The sequence below is a fragment of the Carlito syrichta genome, unplaced genomic scaffold (assembly GCF_000164805.1).
Source record: "Carlito syrichta isolate Samal-C Ts95f unplaced genomic scaffold, Tarsius_syrichta-2.0.1 Scaffold308659, whole genome shotgun sequence".
NCBI classification, from domain to species: domain Eukaryota; kingdom Metazoa; phylum Chordata; class Mammalia; order Primates; family Tarsiidae; genus Carlito; species Carlito syrichta.
In genome coordinates, this window is record NW_007252755.1 from 80,051 (window position 1) to 100,901 (window position 20,851).

At 41.2% G+C, this 20,851-nt stretch overlaps 1 protein-coding gene across 1 annotated transcript in view; it reads left to right on the top strand.

Annotated features, from left to right (window-relative positions):
- Window positions 1–20,851, top strand: part of LOC103267996 (receptor-type tyrosine-protein phosphatase T-like) — a gene marked incomplete at its 3' end in the record, with an annotated part of 139,461 nt that overhangs the window by 40,326 nt on the left and 78,284 nt on the right. The window contains exon 6 of the mRNA XM_021716278.1: window positions 15,105–15,279. Within this exon, the coding sequence (XP_021571953.1) occupies window positions 15,105–15,279 (175 nt within the window). The remainder of the gene's footprint in view (window positions 1–15,104; window positions 15,280–20,851) is intronic.

A 20,851-nucleotide genomic window follows, 5' to 3' on the forward strand; every position in this document is an offset into this window, starting at 1 on the left:
TCGGAGGGAGGGAGAGAGAGAGAGAGAGAGAGAGAGAGAGAGAGAGAGAGAGAGAGAAAGAAAGAAAATAGTGTTTGTAATGTTATAAATAACTTGGGTCAGAAAATATCCATCCAAAGCCTCACCACTCACTTGTCCATTCCCACTGCAGGCCCTGATGTCCCTTGCTCCACAACAGAAAAAATGGGCTTTTGGTGTCCCCGTCTTGTCAGAGGCACTTTTTCAAATCAGGACACATTCCTGGTGTGTTTGCCAGAATTTCCTCTGCCTCCTCATTGTACCAGTTTGAAAAGGGGAATTGCAGGTAGTGTTTGGTAGGTTCTCACAGTGGGTCCAAGTTGTCCCATCTCTTGCAAAGAGGCATATGGTTGGTGGTTTCAGCCCTAATAACTGCTCTCCCATTCCATTTCTTTGTATTGGTTTTGTTTGGTCATGTTGGTTAGTTTTTGGCATAGGAGGAGGTTACAGCTGCCTCTCATATTGCCATGGCTTTTAAAAAAATGCCCATTATTTTTATTATTTTCAAGAATAAAGGCAATACATGTTTAAGGCAGAAAGAGTAGAGAATGCCAAAAAATAAAAGGAAGAATAAAATCATTGCCTAGGATCTCCCTGTCTAGTCTGGAGCAAGTGTCTGTTAGACTCCCTCTTACAGGGTCTGGGTCACTCCATTTCTTGCCTTCATGCATACACCCCTCCCTGGTGTTGTGCACCCTTCCTCATTTGCTGCCACACAGCTGAGCACAGTGGCTCTTACTGCCTCCCGTGTCCGCATTCTGAAGTGTCACTGGGGGGTGGGGAGTGAGGGAAGATGACTTGGATGAAAGTCAATTGTGCACATGGGGAAACTGTTTACTTGAAGTAGGAAACAATGGAGATCGCATCTCGGGAGACTCGGGGAGTAGAAATCATAAATCACACTCAATAGGGGTGCCTGATTCTAATGCAGGTGGGATGAGGGCCAGTGGGAGGCCCAAACTTCACCTGTACCTAGACCCAATCTGCACTTGCACCCCTAAATCTGACCAGACCATTAAAACACTTAATTTCACTCTGGGAAAAAAAATGCTTCAATTAAGGCAGGAACTGAGGATAAAGTCTTAGTAAAAAAAAGAGCTCTTGACCTGAAGTTGGAAAACCTGGATAAGGAACTCATTTGCTATTCATATTTATTTAACCTCTCTGACGTTTGGATTCTTCTTCTGAGAAGAGCAGTGATCACACACAGACCAAACAAGGCTGTGACGATTGCAAGGGACATTTCTACAAAGGTACTCAGCACAGGGTTTGGAACATACAAGTTACTTGTGAAATATACTCTCAAGCAGGATCCACTTGCATGTGCCTTACCAGTTATCAGAACCTGTGACTGTGAAAGAGGCTTATTCAGTCTCTCCTAAAACTCAGGACACTGAAGACAAAACTCATGTGCATTCACCTTGATTCTAGAAATGTCTACCAAGTTGGGAGGCTTCCGGGCAAGGTTGTAATGATGAACAGGAAAAAGTCCTGCCTTCAGGAGCCCACAGTCTCAAGTGGGAAACACTTATAGACAAAGGTTTGTGGGAAGTTTGCTCTATATGTAAAGGCATGATAAATTTCTGCAAGGTGGTGTGCCAGTCATGGGAACTTGCTGGAGATGATGATTAGCTAAATACGGGTTTTTAAGATAGAAGGGTTGTCCTTGGGGAGACAGGGTATTCCTGGCAGAGGAAGAGCACATGCCAGGGAAGAGAGGTGTTGAAAAGCTCCCATCCATTCCCTACCTGTGGTGACAGCTTGGTGCAAGTAGGGCTCTGAGCCTGTGGGTGGGGTAGCAGGGCACCAGCATGGAGTTGGGAACCAGGCTGTTTATCATCACTCCCTGAGGCCTGGGTTTTCACAGATACCCAGTATGTCTTTGGGAGAATGCTGTGAGTTCTGTTAAGAGATAAAGGAGAATAGGGAAGAAGGTTAAGAACCTATGTGCCAACCCCAAATGCAGGCTGAGCCAAGGTGTTTAGAAGGGGCCTATTTTCTCTCTTCTCACCAGCTGGCATCTGCCCTCTTGAATTAGCTCACTAGCAAAGTTTATTCTTTTTTGTTGTTTTTGTTCTTTTTTATTTTAAATATGTGGGGTACAATTCAGGGTTAGGTATATAAATGTTCATTATGCAGGTGCCCTTGTTGATGAGGTGTGCACCCCCATCCTCTGGCAGTTTCCCACTACCATCAACCCCTTTCTTATAGTATTAATGATAGCTGTTCAGGGTCTGCTTATGAGTGAGATCATGTGATGCTTGATCTTTGTTTCTGTGATAGATCACTCAGCACTATAGACTCTAAGTCCATCCAAATTCTGTGAAGTTCATTATTTTCTTCTTCTTTAGGGCTGTGTAATATTCCATCTTGTATATGTACCATATTTTTTTAATCCAGTCCTCTTTCGATGGGCAGCACAGTTGGTGCTATGCTTTTGCTATTGCAAATAATGCTGCAATAAATATGCATGTGCAGGTATCTTTTTCATAAAGTGATTTGAGTTCCTCTGGGTATATTCCCAGTAGGGGAATTATGGGGTCAAATGGGAGACCAATTTTTAGATCTTTTAGGAATTGCAAAACTGTTTTCCACAGAGTTTGTACTAGTTTACACTTCCACTAACAGTGTAGAAGTTTTCCCCTTTGGCCGCATCCTCTCCAGCATCTCTTGTTTTTTGAGTTATTGATGATGACCATCCTGACTGGAGTTAGGTGGTAACTCAGTGTGGTTTTAATTTGCATTTATTTGATGACTAGTGAGGCTGAGCATTTTTTCATGTATCTGTTGGCTGCTTGTGTGTCTTCTTTTAAGAAATGTTTATTCATATCTTTTGCCCACTTTGTAATGGGGCTGTTCTTTTGTTTGTTTGTTTGTTTCTCCTAGCATGTTTGGGTTTCTAGTATATCCTAGATGTTAGGCCTTTGTCACCTATACAGTTGGCAATTTTTTTTTTCCAGTCCGTGGGCTGTCTCCCCACTCTTGTGATGGTTTCTTTGGCTTTGCAGAAGATTGTCGGTTTGATGAGGTCCCACTTGACTATCTCATCCTACCCAAGGCAATCTACAGATTTAGCTCAATATCCATTAAATTACCAGCAGCATTCTTCTCAGACCTGGAAACAACAATACAGGAATTCATATGGAAACATAAATGACCATAAATCACCAAAACAATCCTCAGGGAAAAAAAAGGGAGGTAACACACTCCCAGACTCTAAACTTTATTATACAATAATCAGAACAGCCTGGTATTGGTACATGAACAGGCATATAGAGCAATGGAACAGGATAGGGATTCCAGAAGCCAAACCTCAATTTCTCAACCAACTCATGTTCAACAAAGCCTCCACCACCAATCACTGGGGAAAGGAAAACCTATTCAGTAAATGGTGCTGGGAAAACTGGCTAACCACAAGCTGAAGATTAAAACAAGACCCCTACCTATCATCTTACACAAAAATCAAGTCTAAGTGGATCAAAGACCTAAACGTAAAGCCTCAAACTATAGGAACCTTCGAAAACGCAGGCGACATCCTTACGGAAACTGGAACTGACATCCAATTCCTGGCCAAAATCCTAAGTGCCCATGCCATAAGAGTGTTTATTTTCTTTGTGACCCCCTGCGTAGTTCCATTTTTGAAGTTCAAAATTATGCCTTATTCATGACATCTCTTTTTGGCAGCACATACATTTGTGAGCAGCTGTTTTCAATTATGAAACACATGACGAGCAAAACTTGAACACATATTTCTGGCAAGCACCTTGAGAACTCTTGAGAATTGTGACCACTTCCATTGAACCAGACATTGATACATTTGTGTTATAGAAACAAGGTGAAATTTTCCACTAGTTTTATATTGTTCTCATTTTTCTAAATTTTATAATAAAATATAAAAATGAAAGAAGTCTTATTATGTATATACACTAACTATATTATATAATTTATGTGCAGCCCAAGACAGTTCCTCTTTACTTGATGTGACCCAGAAAAGCCAAAAGGTTAGACACCCTGGCTTAGAGGATTGCTGCTAGTATACATATATTTTTTCAGTAAATATATGCAGGGGTTCCAAAAAGATGTATACAATTTTAAGAGATGTTATCTTTTAGAAGTTGAATTAAATTACAGTAGCAATGTGTAGTTTAACATTTGCTTAACCATGTTTCTGCCATTTTCTTTGACTGTCCTGTCTGTCGCATGGTGATGCTGGCATTCATTTTATTAATGCCATCTTTTGAGTGAACATCATACTTAAAATGTATATGCAATTTTTGGCACCTCTTATATATATATATTACTATATGCCGGGCTCCCAGCTCACAAGTGTGAATATTCCTGGAGAAAGACAGACACTCAAAAATATTCATTATTATCAAACACAGAATCTCTGGTGCCTGACCCTGTGCTCTGAACATTAAGGATGTTATTGAGTATTCTGTTGATTTATTGATGTAAATCCTACTCTTTTTTTACAGCTTTATTGAGATACAAGTTAATAAAGTGATAACTCAATAAATTACATATACAACTCACTCATTTATAGTGTATAATTCAATCATTTTTAGTATATGCCAATGCTGGACTCCAACTCCTAAACTCAAGCAATCCTTCTACCTTGACCTTCCAAAGTGATGGCATCACAGGTGTGAGTCACCACATTCGGCCTTCCTAGGAGATATCTATGCAAGTTTTTTGCCCATTTTAAAATTGATTTATTTATCTTTTTATTGTTGAGTTATAGGAATTTTAAATAGATTTCTGATACTAGACTCTTATCAGATATGTGATTTGCAAATTTTGTTTTTCCTTCTGTGTGTTGTTAAATTTTCAGTTTCTTAATAGTGTCCTTTGATGCAAAAAGTTTTAGATTTTGATACAGTCCAATTTTGTTTTGTTGTTGCTTGTGCTTTTGATGTCATATTTAACAAACCCTTGGCTAATTCAAGACTATGAAGAGTTGCACCTGCTTCCTTTTAAGAGTTTTTTAGTTTTAGTTCTTACATTTAGGTATTTGATCAAGTTTGGTTTATTTTATATATTGTGTTAGGTATGAATTCAATTTTTTTTTTTTTTTTAGTCTGAGTCTCACTCAGTCGCCTAGGCTGGAGTGCAGTGACATGCTCATGGCCACAGCAGCCTCGACCTGCTTGGCTCAGGTGAACCTTCTGCTTCAGTCTTCCAAGTAGCTGGAATCACAGGTGTGCGCCACCATGCCCAGCTAATTTTTTTTGATTTATTGTAGAGATGAGGTCTCACCAAGTTGCCCAGACTAGTTTTGAACCCCTGGGCTCAGGCAATCTTCTTGCCTCTGTTGCCCAAAGTTCTAGGATTACAGGTATGAGCCACCATGCCCAGCTCAAATATATTCTTTTAAATGTGGATATCCAGTAGTCCCAGTGCCAACTGTTGAAAAGATTACTTTTTCCTCATTGAATAATAGATACACGGGTTTATTACTGTGCCCTCAGGTTTTGCTTTGTTTTTGTTTTTTTTTTGAGACAGAAACTTGCTCTGTTACCAGCCTGGAATGTAGTGGCGCAATCATAGTACACTGTTGCCTGCGCTCAAGCACTCTTTCCATCTCAGCCTCTTGAATAGCTGGGACTATAGGCACGGCCTGTGCTAATTTTTGTATTTTTTAAAAAATAGAGATGGGGTCTTACTATGTTGCCCAGGCTTATTCTCAGTTTTGTTCAACTGATTTATATATCTATCCTTATGCCATTACCACAGTATTTTGATTATTGTGGCTTGTGGTAAGTTTTGAAATAAGGAAATGTGAATCCTTCTACTTTTTTCTTCTTTTTATAGATATTATTTAGGCTATCTGGGGTTCCTTGCATTTTAATACACACTTTAGGATCATCTTACACATTTCTGCACATAAGGAAGTTGGAATTTTGATAGGAATTGCATTGAACCTATAGATGAATTTAGAATATTACCATTGTAACAGTACTAAGTTTTCCAATCTATGAACATGGTTGTCTTTCTATTTGTTTAGGTTTTATTTTATTTCATTCAGCATTGTTTTGTAATTTTTAGTATACAAGTTGTGTACCTCCTTGATTAAATTTATTTCCAAGTATTTTATTGTTTTCTATAATTTTAAATTGTGGTAAAATGTACTTTACCATTTTAACTATTTATTTTAAAGATATGGAGTATAATTCAGGATTAGGTATAAAAGTGTTCATCATACAGGTAAAATTTGGGCCTCCCTTTGGTCCCCACTTGGCCTGGCTTGAGATCAGGTACCCTTATTAATGTTATGTCCCCCACCTCCCCTGGCAGTTTCCAGCTACTGCCAATTCCTTTCTTATTTATTATTGGTAAATGTTCAGAGGTACTTATGAGTGAGAACATGTGGCAATCAGTTCTTTGTTTCTATGATTGATCACTGAGTATTACAGACTCCAAATCCATCCAAGTTGCTGCGAAGTCCATTATTTTGTTCTTCGTTATGGTTGTGTAATATTCCATCATATATATGTTCTACATTTAAAAAATCCAGTCCTATTTTGACGAGCAGCATGGTTGGTTCCGTGTTTTTGCTATTTGTGAATAGTGCTGCAATAAACATGCATGTTCAGGTATCTTTTTTGTAGAGTGATTTAAGTTCTTCTGGGTATATTCCCAGAAAGAAGATTGCTGGGTTGTATGGAAGGTCAATTTCTAATTATTTTAGGAATTGCCACACTGTTTTCCATAGAGGTTTAACTAGTTTGCATTCCCACCAACAGTGTAGAAGCATTCTCTTTTCTCTGCATCCTCACCAGCATCTGCTGTTTTTTGTTTTATTAATGATGTTCATTCTTACTAGAGTTAGGTGGTATCTCAATATGGTTTTGATCTGCATTTCTGTGTTGATTAGTGAGCCCAAGCATTTTTTCATGTGTCTGTTGGCTGCTTGTGTGTCTTCTTTAGAGAAGTGTCTATTCATGTCTTTTGCCCACTTTTTCATGGGGCTGTTTTTTCCCCCCATTTTGGCACATTTGAGTTCCTTGTAGATGCTGGATATTAGATATGCAGTTGGCAAATATTTTTTTCCCATTCTGTGGGCTGTCTCCCTGCTCTCTTGATGGTTTTTTTTTTTTTGCTTTGCAGAAACTTGTCAGTTTGATGAGGTCCCACTTGCCTATCTTATCTCTTATGGCATGGGCTTTTGGAGTTTTGATCAGGAGTTGGTTGCCTATTCCAGTTTCCATAATGGTGTCTCTTGCATTTTCTAATGTTCTTAAATTTGGGGGTTTTACATTTAAGTGTTTCCCCCCCACAATTGTATGATTGTATTTATATGAAATATCCAGAGTAGGCAAATCCATAGAAACAGTGAGCAGATGAGTGGTTACCAGGGACTGGAGTGGAGGTAGAACTGGGGGTGACTGCTCAATGGACATGGAGTTTCCATTTGGGGTGATGAAAATGTTCTGGACCTAGATCATGCTGATGGCTGCACAGCATTGTGAGTGGACTCAATGCTACTGCACTGTACACTTTAAATTGGTTAAGATGATAAGTTCTGTGTTACATGTATTCCACTACAATAAAAACAAACATACAGATGAAACTCGGTGCAGCTATCTCTGTAGACCTTGATTTTTCTCTAAAACAGGATGTGTTTCTGCTTTGTTTGTGATTCTCAGTTTCTGCCTCATAGCTGAATCTCTCTGTGGAGAAGCTGCTCAGCCTTTCAGTCCTTTTGCTGCAAGATTGTTGCTTCTTTTTTTTTTATGGTTTAATGTTAGTAATTTTTTAATATATTTTTTTCTTTTTCTTTTTTTTATTATAAAGATGTGGGGTACAATTCAGGGTTAGGTATACAAACATTGATTATGCAGGTACCCTTGTTGATGAGGTATTACATTTAGGTCTTTGATCTATTTGGAATTGATTTTTGTGAATGGTGACAGGCAGAGGTCCTGTTTCATTCTTCTGCATGTGGTCAGCCAGTTTTCCCAGCACCATTTACTGAATAGGTTCTCCTCTCCCCAGTGGTTGTTGTTGGAGACTTTGTTGAAGATGAGTCAGCTGAGAAATTGAGGGTTTGCTTCCAGAATCTGTATTCTGTTCCATTGTTCTATATGCCTGTTTTTGTACCAGTACTGTGTTGTTTTGATTATTATAGCCTTATAAAGTTTAAAATCTGGAAGTATGAAACCTCCCACTTTGTTTCTTTTGCTAAGGATTGTTTTGGCTATTTGTGGTCGTTTATGTTTCTGTATGAATTTCTGTATTGTTTCCAAGTCTGAGAAGAATGATGTTGGTAATATAATGGGAATAGCACTGAATCTGTAGATTGCCTTTGGTAGAATAGACATCTTAACAATGTTGATTCTTCCAGTCCATGAGCATAGAATAGTTTTCCATTCTATTTGTGTCATCTTTGACTTCTTTGAGTAGTATTTTGTAGTTTTCGTGGTAAGATCTTTCACTTCTCTGGTTAGGCAGTTGCTGAGGTACTTCATTTTTGTGTGTGGCTATTGTGAATGGGATTGTGTTTTTTATTTGGTTCTCTGCCTGTTTGTTGTTGGTATATAAGAATGTGACTGTCATTTGCACATTTATTTTGTATACTGAGACTTAGCCGAAGTCCTTTATCAGTACAGGGAGGTTTTTGACAGTCTCTTGGATTTTTCAGGTATAGGATCATATCATCAGCAAAGAGGGATAACTTGATTTCTTCTTTTCTTATTTGGATACCCCTGATTTCCTTCTCTTGTCTGATTGCTTTAGCTAGGACATCCAACACTATGTTAAATAGGAGGAATGAGAGTGGACAGCCTTGTCTTGTTCTGGTTTTCTGGGGAAATGCTTCCAATTTCTGTCCATTTAGCAATATGTTGGTTGTGAATTTATCATAGATGTTTCTTACTATTTTGAGGTATGTTCCCTCTATGCCTAGGTGTTTGAGGGTTTTTATCAAGAAAAGATGCTGGATTTTTTTGAAAGCTTACTCTGCATCTAATGATATAATGATGAGGTTCTTGTTTTTACATCTATTGATGTATTTAATTACATTTATGGTTTTGTGGATGTTGAACCAGTCATGCATCCCGTGGATGAAACCTACTTGGTCATGGTGGATGATTTTTGTGATGTGTCATTGGATCCAATTTGCTAGAATCTTGTTGAGAATTTTTGCATATAAGCTCATTAGGGATATTGGCCTATAGTTCTCTTTCTTTTTTGGATCTTTACAGTGTGATGTAGGCTTCATAATATGATTTGGGGAGATTTCCATCTTTTTTGATTGCCTGGAATACTTTAATAGAATTGGTATCAGCTCCTCCTTGCATGTTTTGTAAAATTATGCTGGAAATCTCTCTGGTCCAGGACTTTTTTGTAGGTAGTTTTCTTATGACAGAGTTAATTTCCTGGGTTGTTATTGGTCTATTTAAGATCTCAATTTCTTCTTGTTTCAACCTTGGGAGGCTATGTGACATTAGAAAGTCCTCCATTTCATTTAGGTTATCGAGTTTGTTTCCATACAGGTGTGCATCGTAATTTCTGATAACTTTTTGTATTTTTTCGGAGTCAGTTGTGACTTGATCTTTTGCATTTCTGATTGTGTTTATTTGGGCTTTCTTTCTTTTTCTTGGTCAGTCTGACTAGGAGTTCATCCATCTTGTTTATCCTTTCAAAGAATCAGCTTTTTGTTTTGTTGATTTTTTTTTCCTGTGGTATTTTTGTCTTCTATGTCTCATATTTAAGCTTTTACTTTGGTGATCCAGAGTCTTCTGCTTAAGTTAGGGTCTTGGTAGTCTTGCCTTTCCAGCTCCCTAAGGTGACTTGTTAGGCTGTCAACTTGTTCTCTTTCTATTATCTTGATGTGTGTTCATAGAAATAAATTCCCCTGTCAGTACTGTTTTCATGGCATCCTAAAGGTTTTGGTAAGATGTTTCTTTGTTTGCATTTGTTCCCAGGAATCTTAATTTCTGTTTTGACTCAGGAGTTGTTCAGCATCATGCTGTTTAGTGTCCATGTCTTTGTGGACTTTGGGGGAATTTTGTTGGTGTTGATATTTATTTATTGATTTTTTAATCAATATTTTTTATTATGATATTGTGGGGTACAGTTAAGGGTTAGGTATACAAATATGCTTCGTTCAGTCACACTTGTTGATAAGAGGTGTCTCCCCAGATATTTATTTTTATTCCACTGTTGTCTAAGAAGGTACATGGCAATATTTCAATCTTGTGAAATGTATTTATGCTTGATCTATCATTGAGGATGTGATTGATCTTGGAGTATGTTCCATATGGTGATGAGTAAAATGTATATTCTGTGTTTGTTGGGTGGAGTGTTCTGTGTGTATCTACTAAGTTCATTTGGTCAAGTGTCAAGTTGAGGCGCCGGAACGCTTTGACTTTTTACCTTGATGATCTATCTAGGATTGTTAGTGGGGTATTTAAGTTCCCAGCTATGATAGTGTTAGAGTCAATATCTTTTTTTTAGTTTACTTAGTAGCTGCTTTATAAAAGCTGGTACTCCTGTGTTGGGTACATAAATGTATAAGATTAATATTTCTTGTTGATGGATCAAACCTTTTATCATTATGTAGTGTCCTTTTGTATCTTTTGAAATTTTGGATACTTAAAGGTTTTGTTTTGTTTTTTGTCTGATATTAAGACCATGACTCCTGCCTTCTTTTGTGATCTGTTTGCCTGAAAATTTGTTTTTCATCCTCTGATTTTGAGTCTGTGGGCATTCTTTGTGGTGAGATGAGTTTCCTGGAGGCAGCAAATTACTGGGTCATGTATTTTTATCCAGTTTTCCATTCTATGTCTTTTTAGTGGTGCATTTAGTCCATTCACATTCAGGCTGATTATTCAAATGTGAGAGTTGTCTCTGTCATAATGCTTCTATAAGGCTATTTTGCTTTCACTTACCTTTTGTGTTCATATATATGTGTATTTTCATTTTTGAGGGTATTCTGCTGCTTCTGTGTCTGTAATCTTGTGAAGTATATGGTCTTTCTTTTGCTTCTTTTTTTTCTTCTGTGCACAGCACCTTTTTAAGGTGCCACAGTCTTCTGTAGAGCTGGTCTCGAAGCAGCGTATTCTTTTAGGGACTGTATGTCTGGGAAGGATTTTAATTCTCCATCACTGATGAAGCCTAGCTGGGCTGGGTAGGAAATTCCTGGTTGAAATTTTTTATCTCTGAGAACATTAAAGATTGTGGTCCCATTCCTTCTGGCTGTAGTCTGTAGTGTTACTGTAGATAAGACTGCAGCAATTCTGATTGGTCTCCCCTGCTAGGTGTTCTGACCTTCAGTATTTTTTTCTTTTATACCTACTTTGTGTAGGAGAACTATTATGTGTCTAGGGGTTGGTCTTCTCATAAGAAGTCTTGCGGGGTTCTCTGGATCTCTTGTGCTGGTATAGTCAACTCTGGCCAAATGAGGGAAGTTTTCTTCAATGACCTTATGGAATGTTTGTTCTAAGGTGCTTTCCATTTCTCTTTCTATTTCAGGTATTCCAATAAGATGTAGGTTTGGTTTCTTTATAAAATTGCATATCTCTTTGTGACCCGCCTGGACAACTTGGCGAGACCTTATCTCTACAATAAATCAAAAAATTAGCCGGGTGTGGTAGTGCACACCTGTAGTTCTGGCTACTTGGAAGGCTGAGGTGGAAGGATCGCCAGAGCCTGGCAGGTCAAGGCTGCGGTGGCCGGGAGCGGCCACTGCACTCTAGTCTGGGTGACAGAGTGAGACTCCAACTCAAAAAAAAAAAATTGCATATTTCTTGGAGAGTTTCCTCTTTCTTCTTAAGTTCTTTTCCTATATTTTTAATAGATTGTGTTAATTCCATGTTTTGGTCCTCCAGCTATGAGATTCTTTCTTCTGCTTGGTCAATTCTGCTTCCCATGCTGATCAGTTTGTTACTTATTTCTTGTATGGACTTCTTTATTTCTGTTACTTCTAAGTACACTTTCTTGAATCTGTGTACCTCTGTTGCAGTTGCATTTAGTTTTAGCCCTTGCATTTCTTGATTTTTATTCATTCTATCCAATGATTCTCTGATCTCTGTAAGTGCCTTCTGGGTAGTGTTGTTCTGGGTGATAGCCATTGTTTGTGTCTCAGTAGCTGTTCTTTCTAGCACTGACTCTTTGCTGGGACTCTGATGGTTACTGGCAGTTTTTTGTTGGTTTTTCTTCATTTGTAGAAGTTCTTTTTTCTTTCTCTTTAATTCCATTGCTCAGTGGAAAATGGAGAAGTAGTCACTTCTGATGTTTGCTCTACCTTTTGTCCTTCCTTGAGTTGGGAGTCTGTGTCTGTTCAATTTTGGAGTAGGGTTGGAGGTGGGCATTGTACTGTCTCTTTACAATTTTGAGCACTTACTAGGGAGTGGTGGGGGCTGCAAGGATTCTGAGTCCTTGAAGTTGGGACTCATTCTTCATTTCTGCACAATATGACCTTACAGTGGGTATGCTTACATTGCTCCTGAGTCCAAGACAGGGTATAAGAGGGAAAAGAGATAAAAAAGAGAAAGGAGGAGAAAGACAGAAAAGAAGAAAAAAAATAGAAAAAGAAGGAAAACATAAAAAAGAGAAAGAACAAAGAAAAATAGAAGAAAAGTAAAGAGAAAAACGATCAACAAACAAAACAACCAAACAATATAATCAATCAGGCAAACCAATATCATACTCACAAAACAAAACAAAACAAAACAAAAAAAACGTTGATAAAGAGTTCTCAGCTTTAGTTTTTCTCTTTGAGAGAGGGTGTGCTCCCTCTTGTGACAGGTTCTGTGATTGCAGGGCTGTTACTGGAGGTTCCCTAAGCACCTTTGGAACTTAAGATGTTAGAATTATTGCAATACTGTAAGAAAAGGATTGGCAGTAGCGGGAAACTGCGGGAGGTGGGTTGGGGGTATCAGGATTGGCAGTAGTGGGACTCTGTCTGGGGAAGGGGGGTGGGCACACCTCATCAACAAGGATACCTGCATAATGAACATTTGTATATACATAACCCTGAATTGTACCCCACATCTTTAAAAGGAAAAAAAATTCCCAGAGGCTAATTTTTTTTATTTTTTGAGTTGGAGTCTCACTCTGTCGCCCAGACCAGAGTGCAGTGGCTGCTCCGGCTACCGCGGCCTTGACCTGCTGGGCTCTAGCGATCTTTCCGTCTCAGCCTTCCAAGTAGCTGGTACTACAGGCATGTGCTACCACGCCCGGCTAATTTTTGATTTATTGTAGAGATGAAGTCTCGCCAAGTTGCCCAGGAGGGTCTTGAACCCGCAGGCTCAGGCAGTTCACTCACCTCGGCCTCCCAAAACGCGGGATTACAGGCTAAGCCACTGAGCCCGGCTTAATTTTTTTTTTTTTTTTGAGTTGGAGTTTCACTTTGTCGCCCAGGCTAGAGTGCAGTGTTACGGCCACCCCAGCGTCAACCTTCTGGGCACCACCGATCCTTCCACCTCAGCCTTCCAAGTAGCCAGAACTACAGGTGCATGCTACCATGCCTGGCTAATTTATTTATTTGTTGCTGTAGAGATGAGGTCTCACCAAGTTGCCCGGGTTGGTCTTGAATCCACAGGCTCAGGCAATTCACTCACCTCAGCCTCCCAAAGTGCTGGGATTACAGAATGAGCCACCAACCCTGGCCCCAGAGGCTAATCTTAAAGCAGCTTGTGGGACCCTCCTGCCTGGGAGTTGGGGGGGGGGGATGGTGACCACCAGTTGGTTGATTCAAAATCTGACTGTGGCTGAGTTAACACCAACCTTTGGGAGGATCACTACCTAATATTAGCCATAAAAACATCCTTTGCCATGCCTGTGTGCCAAATTTCTAAATTTAAACCCTTGCACTCAGCCTAAAAATCTAAAATGGTTTCGCTGAGACATGAGCCTGGCCATCTCCCATCTTCTGGCTTTTGGAACAATAAAGTCACTTTTCTTCTAAAAAAAAAAAAAATAGAAGAATCTTCATCCCCTGTTGCCTGTAATTGGTAACCGTCATATGCCCATGTGAAGGAAGGGGACTGAAATAACTTGACACAGCATCTCTAGGGATCTCACCCCCATCGTTCTTCTCCCAGCTTTGTCACAGCTCCCAGGTATCCAGTCCAGTGCAGGGGAATGGGGCCTCCTGTCTCTGCGCTGCCCTCCTGATCTCTTTCACTTGTTGCTAGAGGAGGGAGAGAATCAGTTAGGCACTCACCAGCCTCCTTTTTGGGCACTTCTGCTGTCTGCATCTATCACCCAGCAGCTGGCTCAGGGTGGATCATCTGGGTTTTTGCATCTGCTATTACCCACTAGGGCTTGAGCACTAGGAGCAATGTTCTCTGAGGTTACAAAAAGCAGCCCCAGTGCAACACAGAGATAGTACCTGATCTCAACATGTAGTTCTGTTGTTCCACAGAGGCCACCCTGGATCACTTCTCTGCCCAGGCTTTAGATAGTCTGCTCAGTTTCTCTGCCAGCTGCTGCTCTTGTCAGTAGTGGGGTCGATAGCTCCCTCTCCAGCAGTTACCATAGTCTCCAGATTTCAGGACCCTGTAGTAAGGCTCTGGAGCCCAGTCTAGGCTCAGGGTGGCTTCTCCACACTGTTTTCTCGGGACTCTGCCTCAGGCTGTCTGCAGCCTTCACTGCTAGCATTCAGCCCAGTGCTGTGGTGTTGGGGTTAGCAATCACTCCAACATTTCTTCCTGGAAAAAGTTCCACTGATTTTAGAAAATGATGCTCAGCTTTTGTGTTCCAGGAAGCCCTAGGGTCCAAGCAGAGGTGCTGTGGCACTAGCCACTTCGCCTGGAAGGCCCTGGCTACTGGCTCTCGAGTCCCCACTCAGTCAGCCTCTCACACTCCCACTTCACAGAGAGAATCATGCAGAATTGTCCATACAATCACTCTCATACCCAGGGACTAGTACAGTCCAACTGGCTAAGCCATCTTCCCGGAAATCTGGCCACCAAGTTTATTCTTAAATCAGATCATCAGTACAAGGCAGCCATGGAAACCCCCGGAAAGTCCTGGGCCCAAAGGGTGGTAAGGTTGGGTGGACATCCATGCTGGGGGTCACCTGGGAGCTTATGGTGCTATGATTCCTCCTCTGCCTCTCTTCCTCTGTTCTGCAGCAATGGAATGGCAGGGATACTGCTCTCATGGTCACCCGTGTGGTCAACCACAGACGCTTCTCAGCCACGGTCAGTGTGGCAGACACTGCCCAGCGCAGCGTCAGCAAGTACCGCTGTGTGATCCGCTCCGACGGTGGATCTGGTGTGTCTAATTATGCGGAGCTGATCGTGAAAGGTGAGTGTCCCCAGCCCTTGCCTCTACCCTGCTGGCTAGGGTTACTAGGTCTCTGCTGTTCTCTTCCCAGGCAGCCTGGTGCTGCTGAAGGAGTTAAAGCACCTTTTTCTCATCTGCTGCTCCTCCCAGCATCCAGTAGAATGAGGTGTTACTGAAACAACTCAGAATCAGAACATCAAATACCACGTGTTCTTACTTATAAGAATAATGGGTCCACACGGACATAGAGAGAGTGGAATACTAGACATTGGAGACCTTGAAGGGGAAGAGGGTGGGGGGCATGCGTGAAGGCCGAGACATTACTTAATGGGTGATGGCTACACCGAAAACCCAGACTCACCACTATGCGGTATATCCAGGTAAGAAAACTGTACTTATACCCCTTACATTTATGCAAATAGTTAAAAAAAAAAGAGTGATCCAAGAACTTCCAATCACCCTGCCCTTCCTCTCCTAACATGAACCCCTTAAAAGAGGGGAAACTGTTATAAAATTATGCAACATTGCATTACTATTCAGAGTTGAGTCTCACATACAGGAGGCATACGTGAAAGACTGTAGGATATGTAATACAGAAGGCATCCCCAAATTTGGCTTGATTTTGTATTCAAAGTTAGAATGAACAAATGTCCTTGTATTTTGGTGGCACGCTGTTGCAGGGTTTACGTGCTATTGTTTCTGAGGGATTTTTAAATTGAAATCTTGATACAATGACAATATTTTGGAAGGACTTTTAAAATAAATAATTTTTCACCCCAATGGTCTTGATTCAATTCTTTTCAATTTTCTTGCTCTCATTCACCTTGAGATATTGTGTATATGCTTCCCGTTAAAATACACACTTTTTTTTTCTGCTTCTCTCAAGTTACTTTCGAAACTCTGTGTAATCTTTTTCACTGCACTGAATGGTCGTATACTCTTTCATAAAGTTAATCATCCAATTTTAAAAACCCCCCTATTTGCTGTCATTTAGGTAATTCCAGGTGGTTTTTTTTTCCTTTGTGTATGTAACAATTAGCACCTCTAAGGAGTTCTTCTGGAGAGAACAATTTTATTCTACCGAACCAGATTATTTCCTTACGATAAATTCCTTGGAGGTAGAGTTGGTAGGCCCAAGAATGTGGGCATCTGTATGGATTTTTCTTTGTGTTGCAATGTTGCTTTTGCAAAAAATTGTTTGACAGGTTATACTGGCAACAGCAGTGTATTTGTTTTACTGATGTTATGTTCACCAGTTAAAATTTTAATATAGCATAATTCAGTGAATGAAATAATGACACTGTTCATGGTATGCTAGCTGTAGGATGACACCTGATGTGTTTAGAGGGAGAAGACATTGACCGAGCCCTGCAGGGCTCCTGAGTTGGTTTTTTCTTGGTCAAACTATGGGTGGGTGTGAAAACCTTGACCTCTTTGCTGGCCCCATGTGACTAGGAGCCCAACTTGACCAGACTGGAGGTTCAGTCAGGAACTCCCTATCCCCGCTGTCTTGACTCTATGTGGATAGTCACATGGCTGATGATGTGTCATCATTCATGTCTCAGTTTAAATGTCAGCATGTCATCTTCTCCCAGAGAACTTCTCTGACTCCTCCCCCACCTCGCTTCCTGGTGGTCACATTCTGTCACATCACCTGTTCTCCTTGTCTATGGTGGTTCTTGTCACACTTCACAATGATAATTTTCCTTTATATATTTCTTTGATATTTCACTCTCCTTTCAGGATATAAGCTCTGTGAGAGGAGGGGCATTGCCTGTGGATTCCAAGTCCCTGTACTTAGTGTCATACCTGGCCCAGGTGTTGAGATGCCAAACCATATGAAATTGCCAGTGTTTGACCATTTTGACCTACACAATCAGTCATTTCATAAGGCTCAACTTTAAAAAGTTGTGGCATGATGGATGAGTGAATGAACTATTAGACTCAGCAGGAGTTTATTTCATCACCGTGATGCCATGAACACTTAAGCCAAAGATCAACAAACTAAGCAGTCACTAATAAAACAATGAATTTAAAAAATTGTTTACATTTGATTACAATGAACTCCATTCATATAGTAGAGAAGCCATCATTCTGATCGCTCATATCTTTGCCATTTTGGTGCCCTTAGATTGGTTTGTGGGGCAGTGGCCTTTCTGGTACTCAGTGAATGTGCAATTTCCTGAGCTATATTCCTGGAACATTCCTTATACTTCTTTTATGACTGGCCTCCCACACTTGAGTGGGAGCCTCACGAGAGAGTGTGCCATGTTCTCTCCTGCCCTCCATGGTCCTGCCAGTGCCTTGCACGTACTGGGGTAAAGTTGGCAACAAGAGAATAGGTGCATGACTGTGGGAGTTAGTGTAGCACTTTGAACTTTCCATGCACAGATAAATGGAACAAAAAACACTTGATTTACTCTTTCCTCATGCCTCCTATCCAGTTGCAGGATGGGGGAGCTTCAGGAAGCCAAATCCAGAGGCAACTGGGATGGAGAATGTGGCGAAGCATCCTTGTTTTTATTTGGAGAGTGGACATGGGTTTCTAGGACACTGATTTGTTCTCCTGAGCCTGAGTTAAGTGCGAGGAAGCAGTGCTGCCTCAGGCCCCGGGTGCACTAGCTGGACCTTGCAATATGGCCCCATAGCCACTTCTGTCCTGAAGACCCTCCTGCAGCTCTTGTCACTACAGCTTGGGGATGCCATGGCTCCAGGTCTCTTTCACAGTGGGCAGTAGTGGGTTGGCACTCCCTGTAATATGGTCCTGTTTTATTACACCTTGGTGAAATTCATAATTTTGGTGTGGGTTATCACTTTTTTTGTGCCCATTTTCCCCTTGTTTTAATATCAGTTGGTAGTAAGTTAGGAGCTTAGTCCCTTGAATGTAAAGAGGTCCCTTTACATATGTCATCTCATTTTATCCTAATTGCAGCTCAGTACATTGGTTTTATTTTAACTGATTTCACCATTGGTAGAACCAACATAGTCAGGTTAAGAAATAGAGGGTAGTCCTAAGGAGTGGAGCTGAAAGCCAACCTGGGTCTGGCTCATGCCATTTCAGCCACACCTAGAAGACCCACAGGTTGTGGCCTTGTTGGAACCTGGTATCGCCAGGCATCATGAACAGTGCTAGAGGGGCCCAATAGCAGGCAAGCAGGAGTTCCTGGGGCTGTCTAGGTAACTGGGACTCATGCATGTCTCTTCCCTGAGTCTCATGAACTTCCAGGTCCCCGAAGAAATATATTTAACCTTTCTTTACACACACACACACACACACACACACACACACACACACACACTCCCAAAAACCTAGTGGTATCCAAGCAAAACAAGAAAATAGAATGCAGGGACACCCAGAAGCACAGGCAACCAGAAGCAACCAGTCACCCTGAAGTGTGTGCCCAGGGACCCATTTGAACATTTGAAGACAGCAAGCAGAGCATTGAGGGGAAACTGTCTAATGAAGAATGACTCACTTACCTCTTAAGAGCCCTTTTCCTTTGCTGAGCTGGAATGCTTAAGTACTTTAATACTGAAGTATTTGTACTTGTTAAAAAAAAAAAAGGAAAAAATATTAACCATCCTTTCAGAGAAGGGAGAACATGTGAAAAACAAAGACAAAAAAAGAATTCTTAAGGGCCAAGTGCTGCCCTCTGTGATGGGCCTGATCCCTTTTTCTGGGTTCTGATTGATTTAGGCAACACACAGATGGCAAGGGCTAAGGGACAGGGAAGTTTGAGGGGCAAGGAGTCACCACCAACCCAGGGACTTCCCAGAAAGAAAACCAGTCCTGCGCAGTGTTCCTCCCCACAGGTTTCCTCCATTTGGTCTAAATTCAGAGGCATGAGAGAACTCTGGAGCCAGGATGTCTGGGTTTGAATTCCAGCCTTATCTTTTCCCAATTCTGACCTTGAATATGAGTAAACCTCTTGGGGCCTCAGCTGGCTCACTTGGGAGCGGGAATATTGGATTACTTCCCTCAGAGGATGTTGTGAGGATTACATGGGATAATGAATGTAGGAATTCTTAGAACCGTGCCTGATATACATGCTCTAAAGTGTTAAACAAAATAAGCAAATTGCCTGTGGGGACAGAATTTCTCAGGCAAGGAAGGAAGAAGATGAAGGACTCTGTGGGTGGGGGCAGGACCACTGGCCCTGATGCTGATTTGATGCGTGTCTCTGTGGTTATGGAGAAATCATTGAAGGCCTCTGCAAAGTGGGGTCCTGAGCTCTCTCTCCATACAGTGATTGCTGAGCATAAGAAAAGGGAGGGAGGAATATGAAAGTGTGGGCTTGGCTACATTTGGGTCATGGGGTCCAAGCAGGTCAGAATTCTCTGGGTTCCCTTGTGTGTCTACTGCCGATGAATCCAGAAATCTCATTCAGGAATCTGGGGGCAAAGGAAACGTAGCTAGTTCTGCTGGTCCTCAGTCATCTGGCCACATGGGCCCACTCCCTCTTGACACTGTTCATTCAAAACTCTGACCACCCTGTGTTTCGGAGGTCACAGGGCTTCTCAGCAACCAAGGGTGTCAGGAGCTAGAGGCCCCTGTGCTGGATTTCAGGGCAGGTGCTCACACTGAGCGGAGCAGTCAAGGCCCAGACTGGGTCTCTGTCTCTCCAAACAGGAATATTCATGGCTGGCTAGTTTGCAGTTCATGTGTGATTCTGAGATGGTAAAGATCACTGCTTCAGAAGATGCCGCCTAATTTAAGTGTAGGTAATATCAAATTCTCAGGGTGACACGCAGACCGAAATGAAAGCAAATTGGAATTACTTAATTCTGAAGAGCTGTTTATTGAGTTGTGATAATGTACCTGGGTATACATTAGATTACTCTGTAATTGAGGTTTCGCTCAATTGACAATTCGTTCCCTCAACCTACCTGTTCCAGGCCAGTGCTCTCTCCTTGTTTCTGGTTTTCCAAGTGTCTTTGATTTCAAGGTGTTTTCACTTGAATCAAGGTCTTCAACCAAAGTTATGCAGATGCGTCTTGATGAAAATTTTCTAAATCATAAAAAGTTTGCTGTAGGTGGTAATTTTAAAACCAGTCTTCCAACTCCATTTAATAACTAGCCATGTGCACAGAACACTCTTACAGTATGGGAGTTAGTGCCCACAAGAAATGTAATACTGGTGCTGATAGTCAAATGTTCTAATTTAAATACTGATGTGACTTCTTACCAAGAGATCGTGGTAGAGTCAAGAGTAGGAATTTTTTTTTCTTTTTCTTTTTTTTGTAATTCCAACACTTTGGGAAGGAGTAGGAATTGTTGATCTAAATACACCTGAGTTTCTTTTTTTTTTTTTTTTTTTTGAGTTGGAGTCTCACTCTGTCGCCCAGACTGGAGTGCAGTGGCTGCTCCCGGCCACCACAGCCTCGACCTGCTGGGCTCCAGCGATCCTTCCACCTCAGCCTTCCAAGTAGCTGGAACTACAGGCGCATGCTACCATGCCCGGCTAATTTTTTTTGATTTATTGTAGAGATGAGGTCTCGCCAAGTTGCCCAGGTGGGTCTCGAACCCGCGGGCTCAGGCAATCCACTCACCTCAGCCTCCGAATGGCACGGGATTACAGGTTGAGCCCCCGAG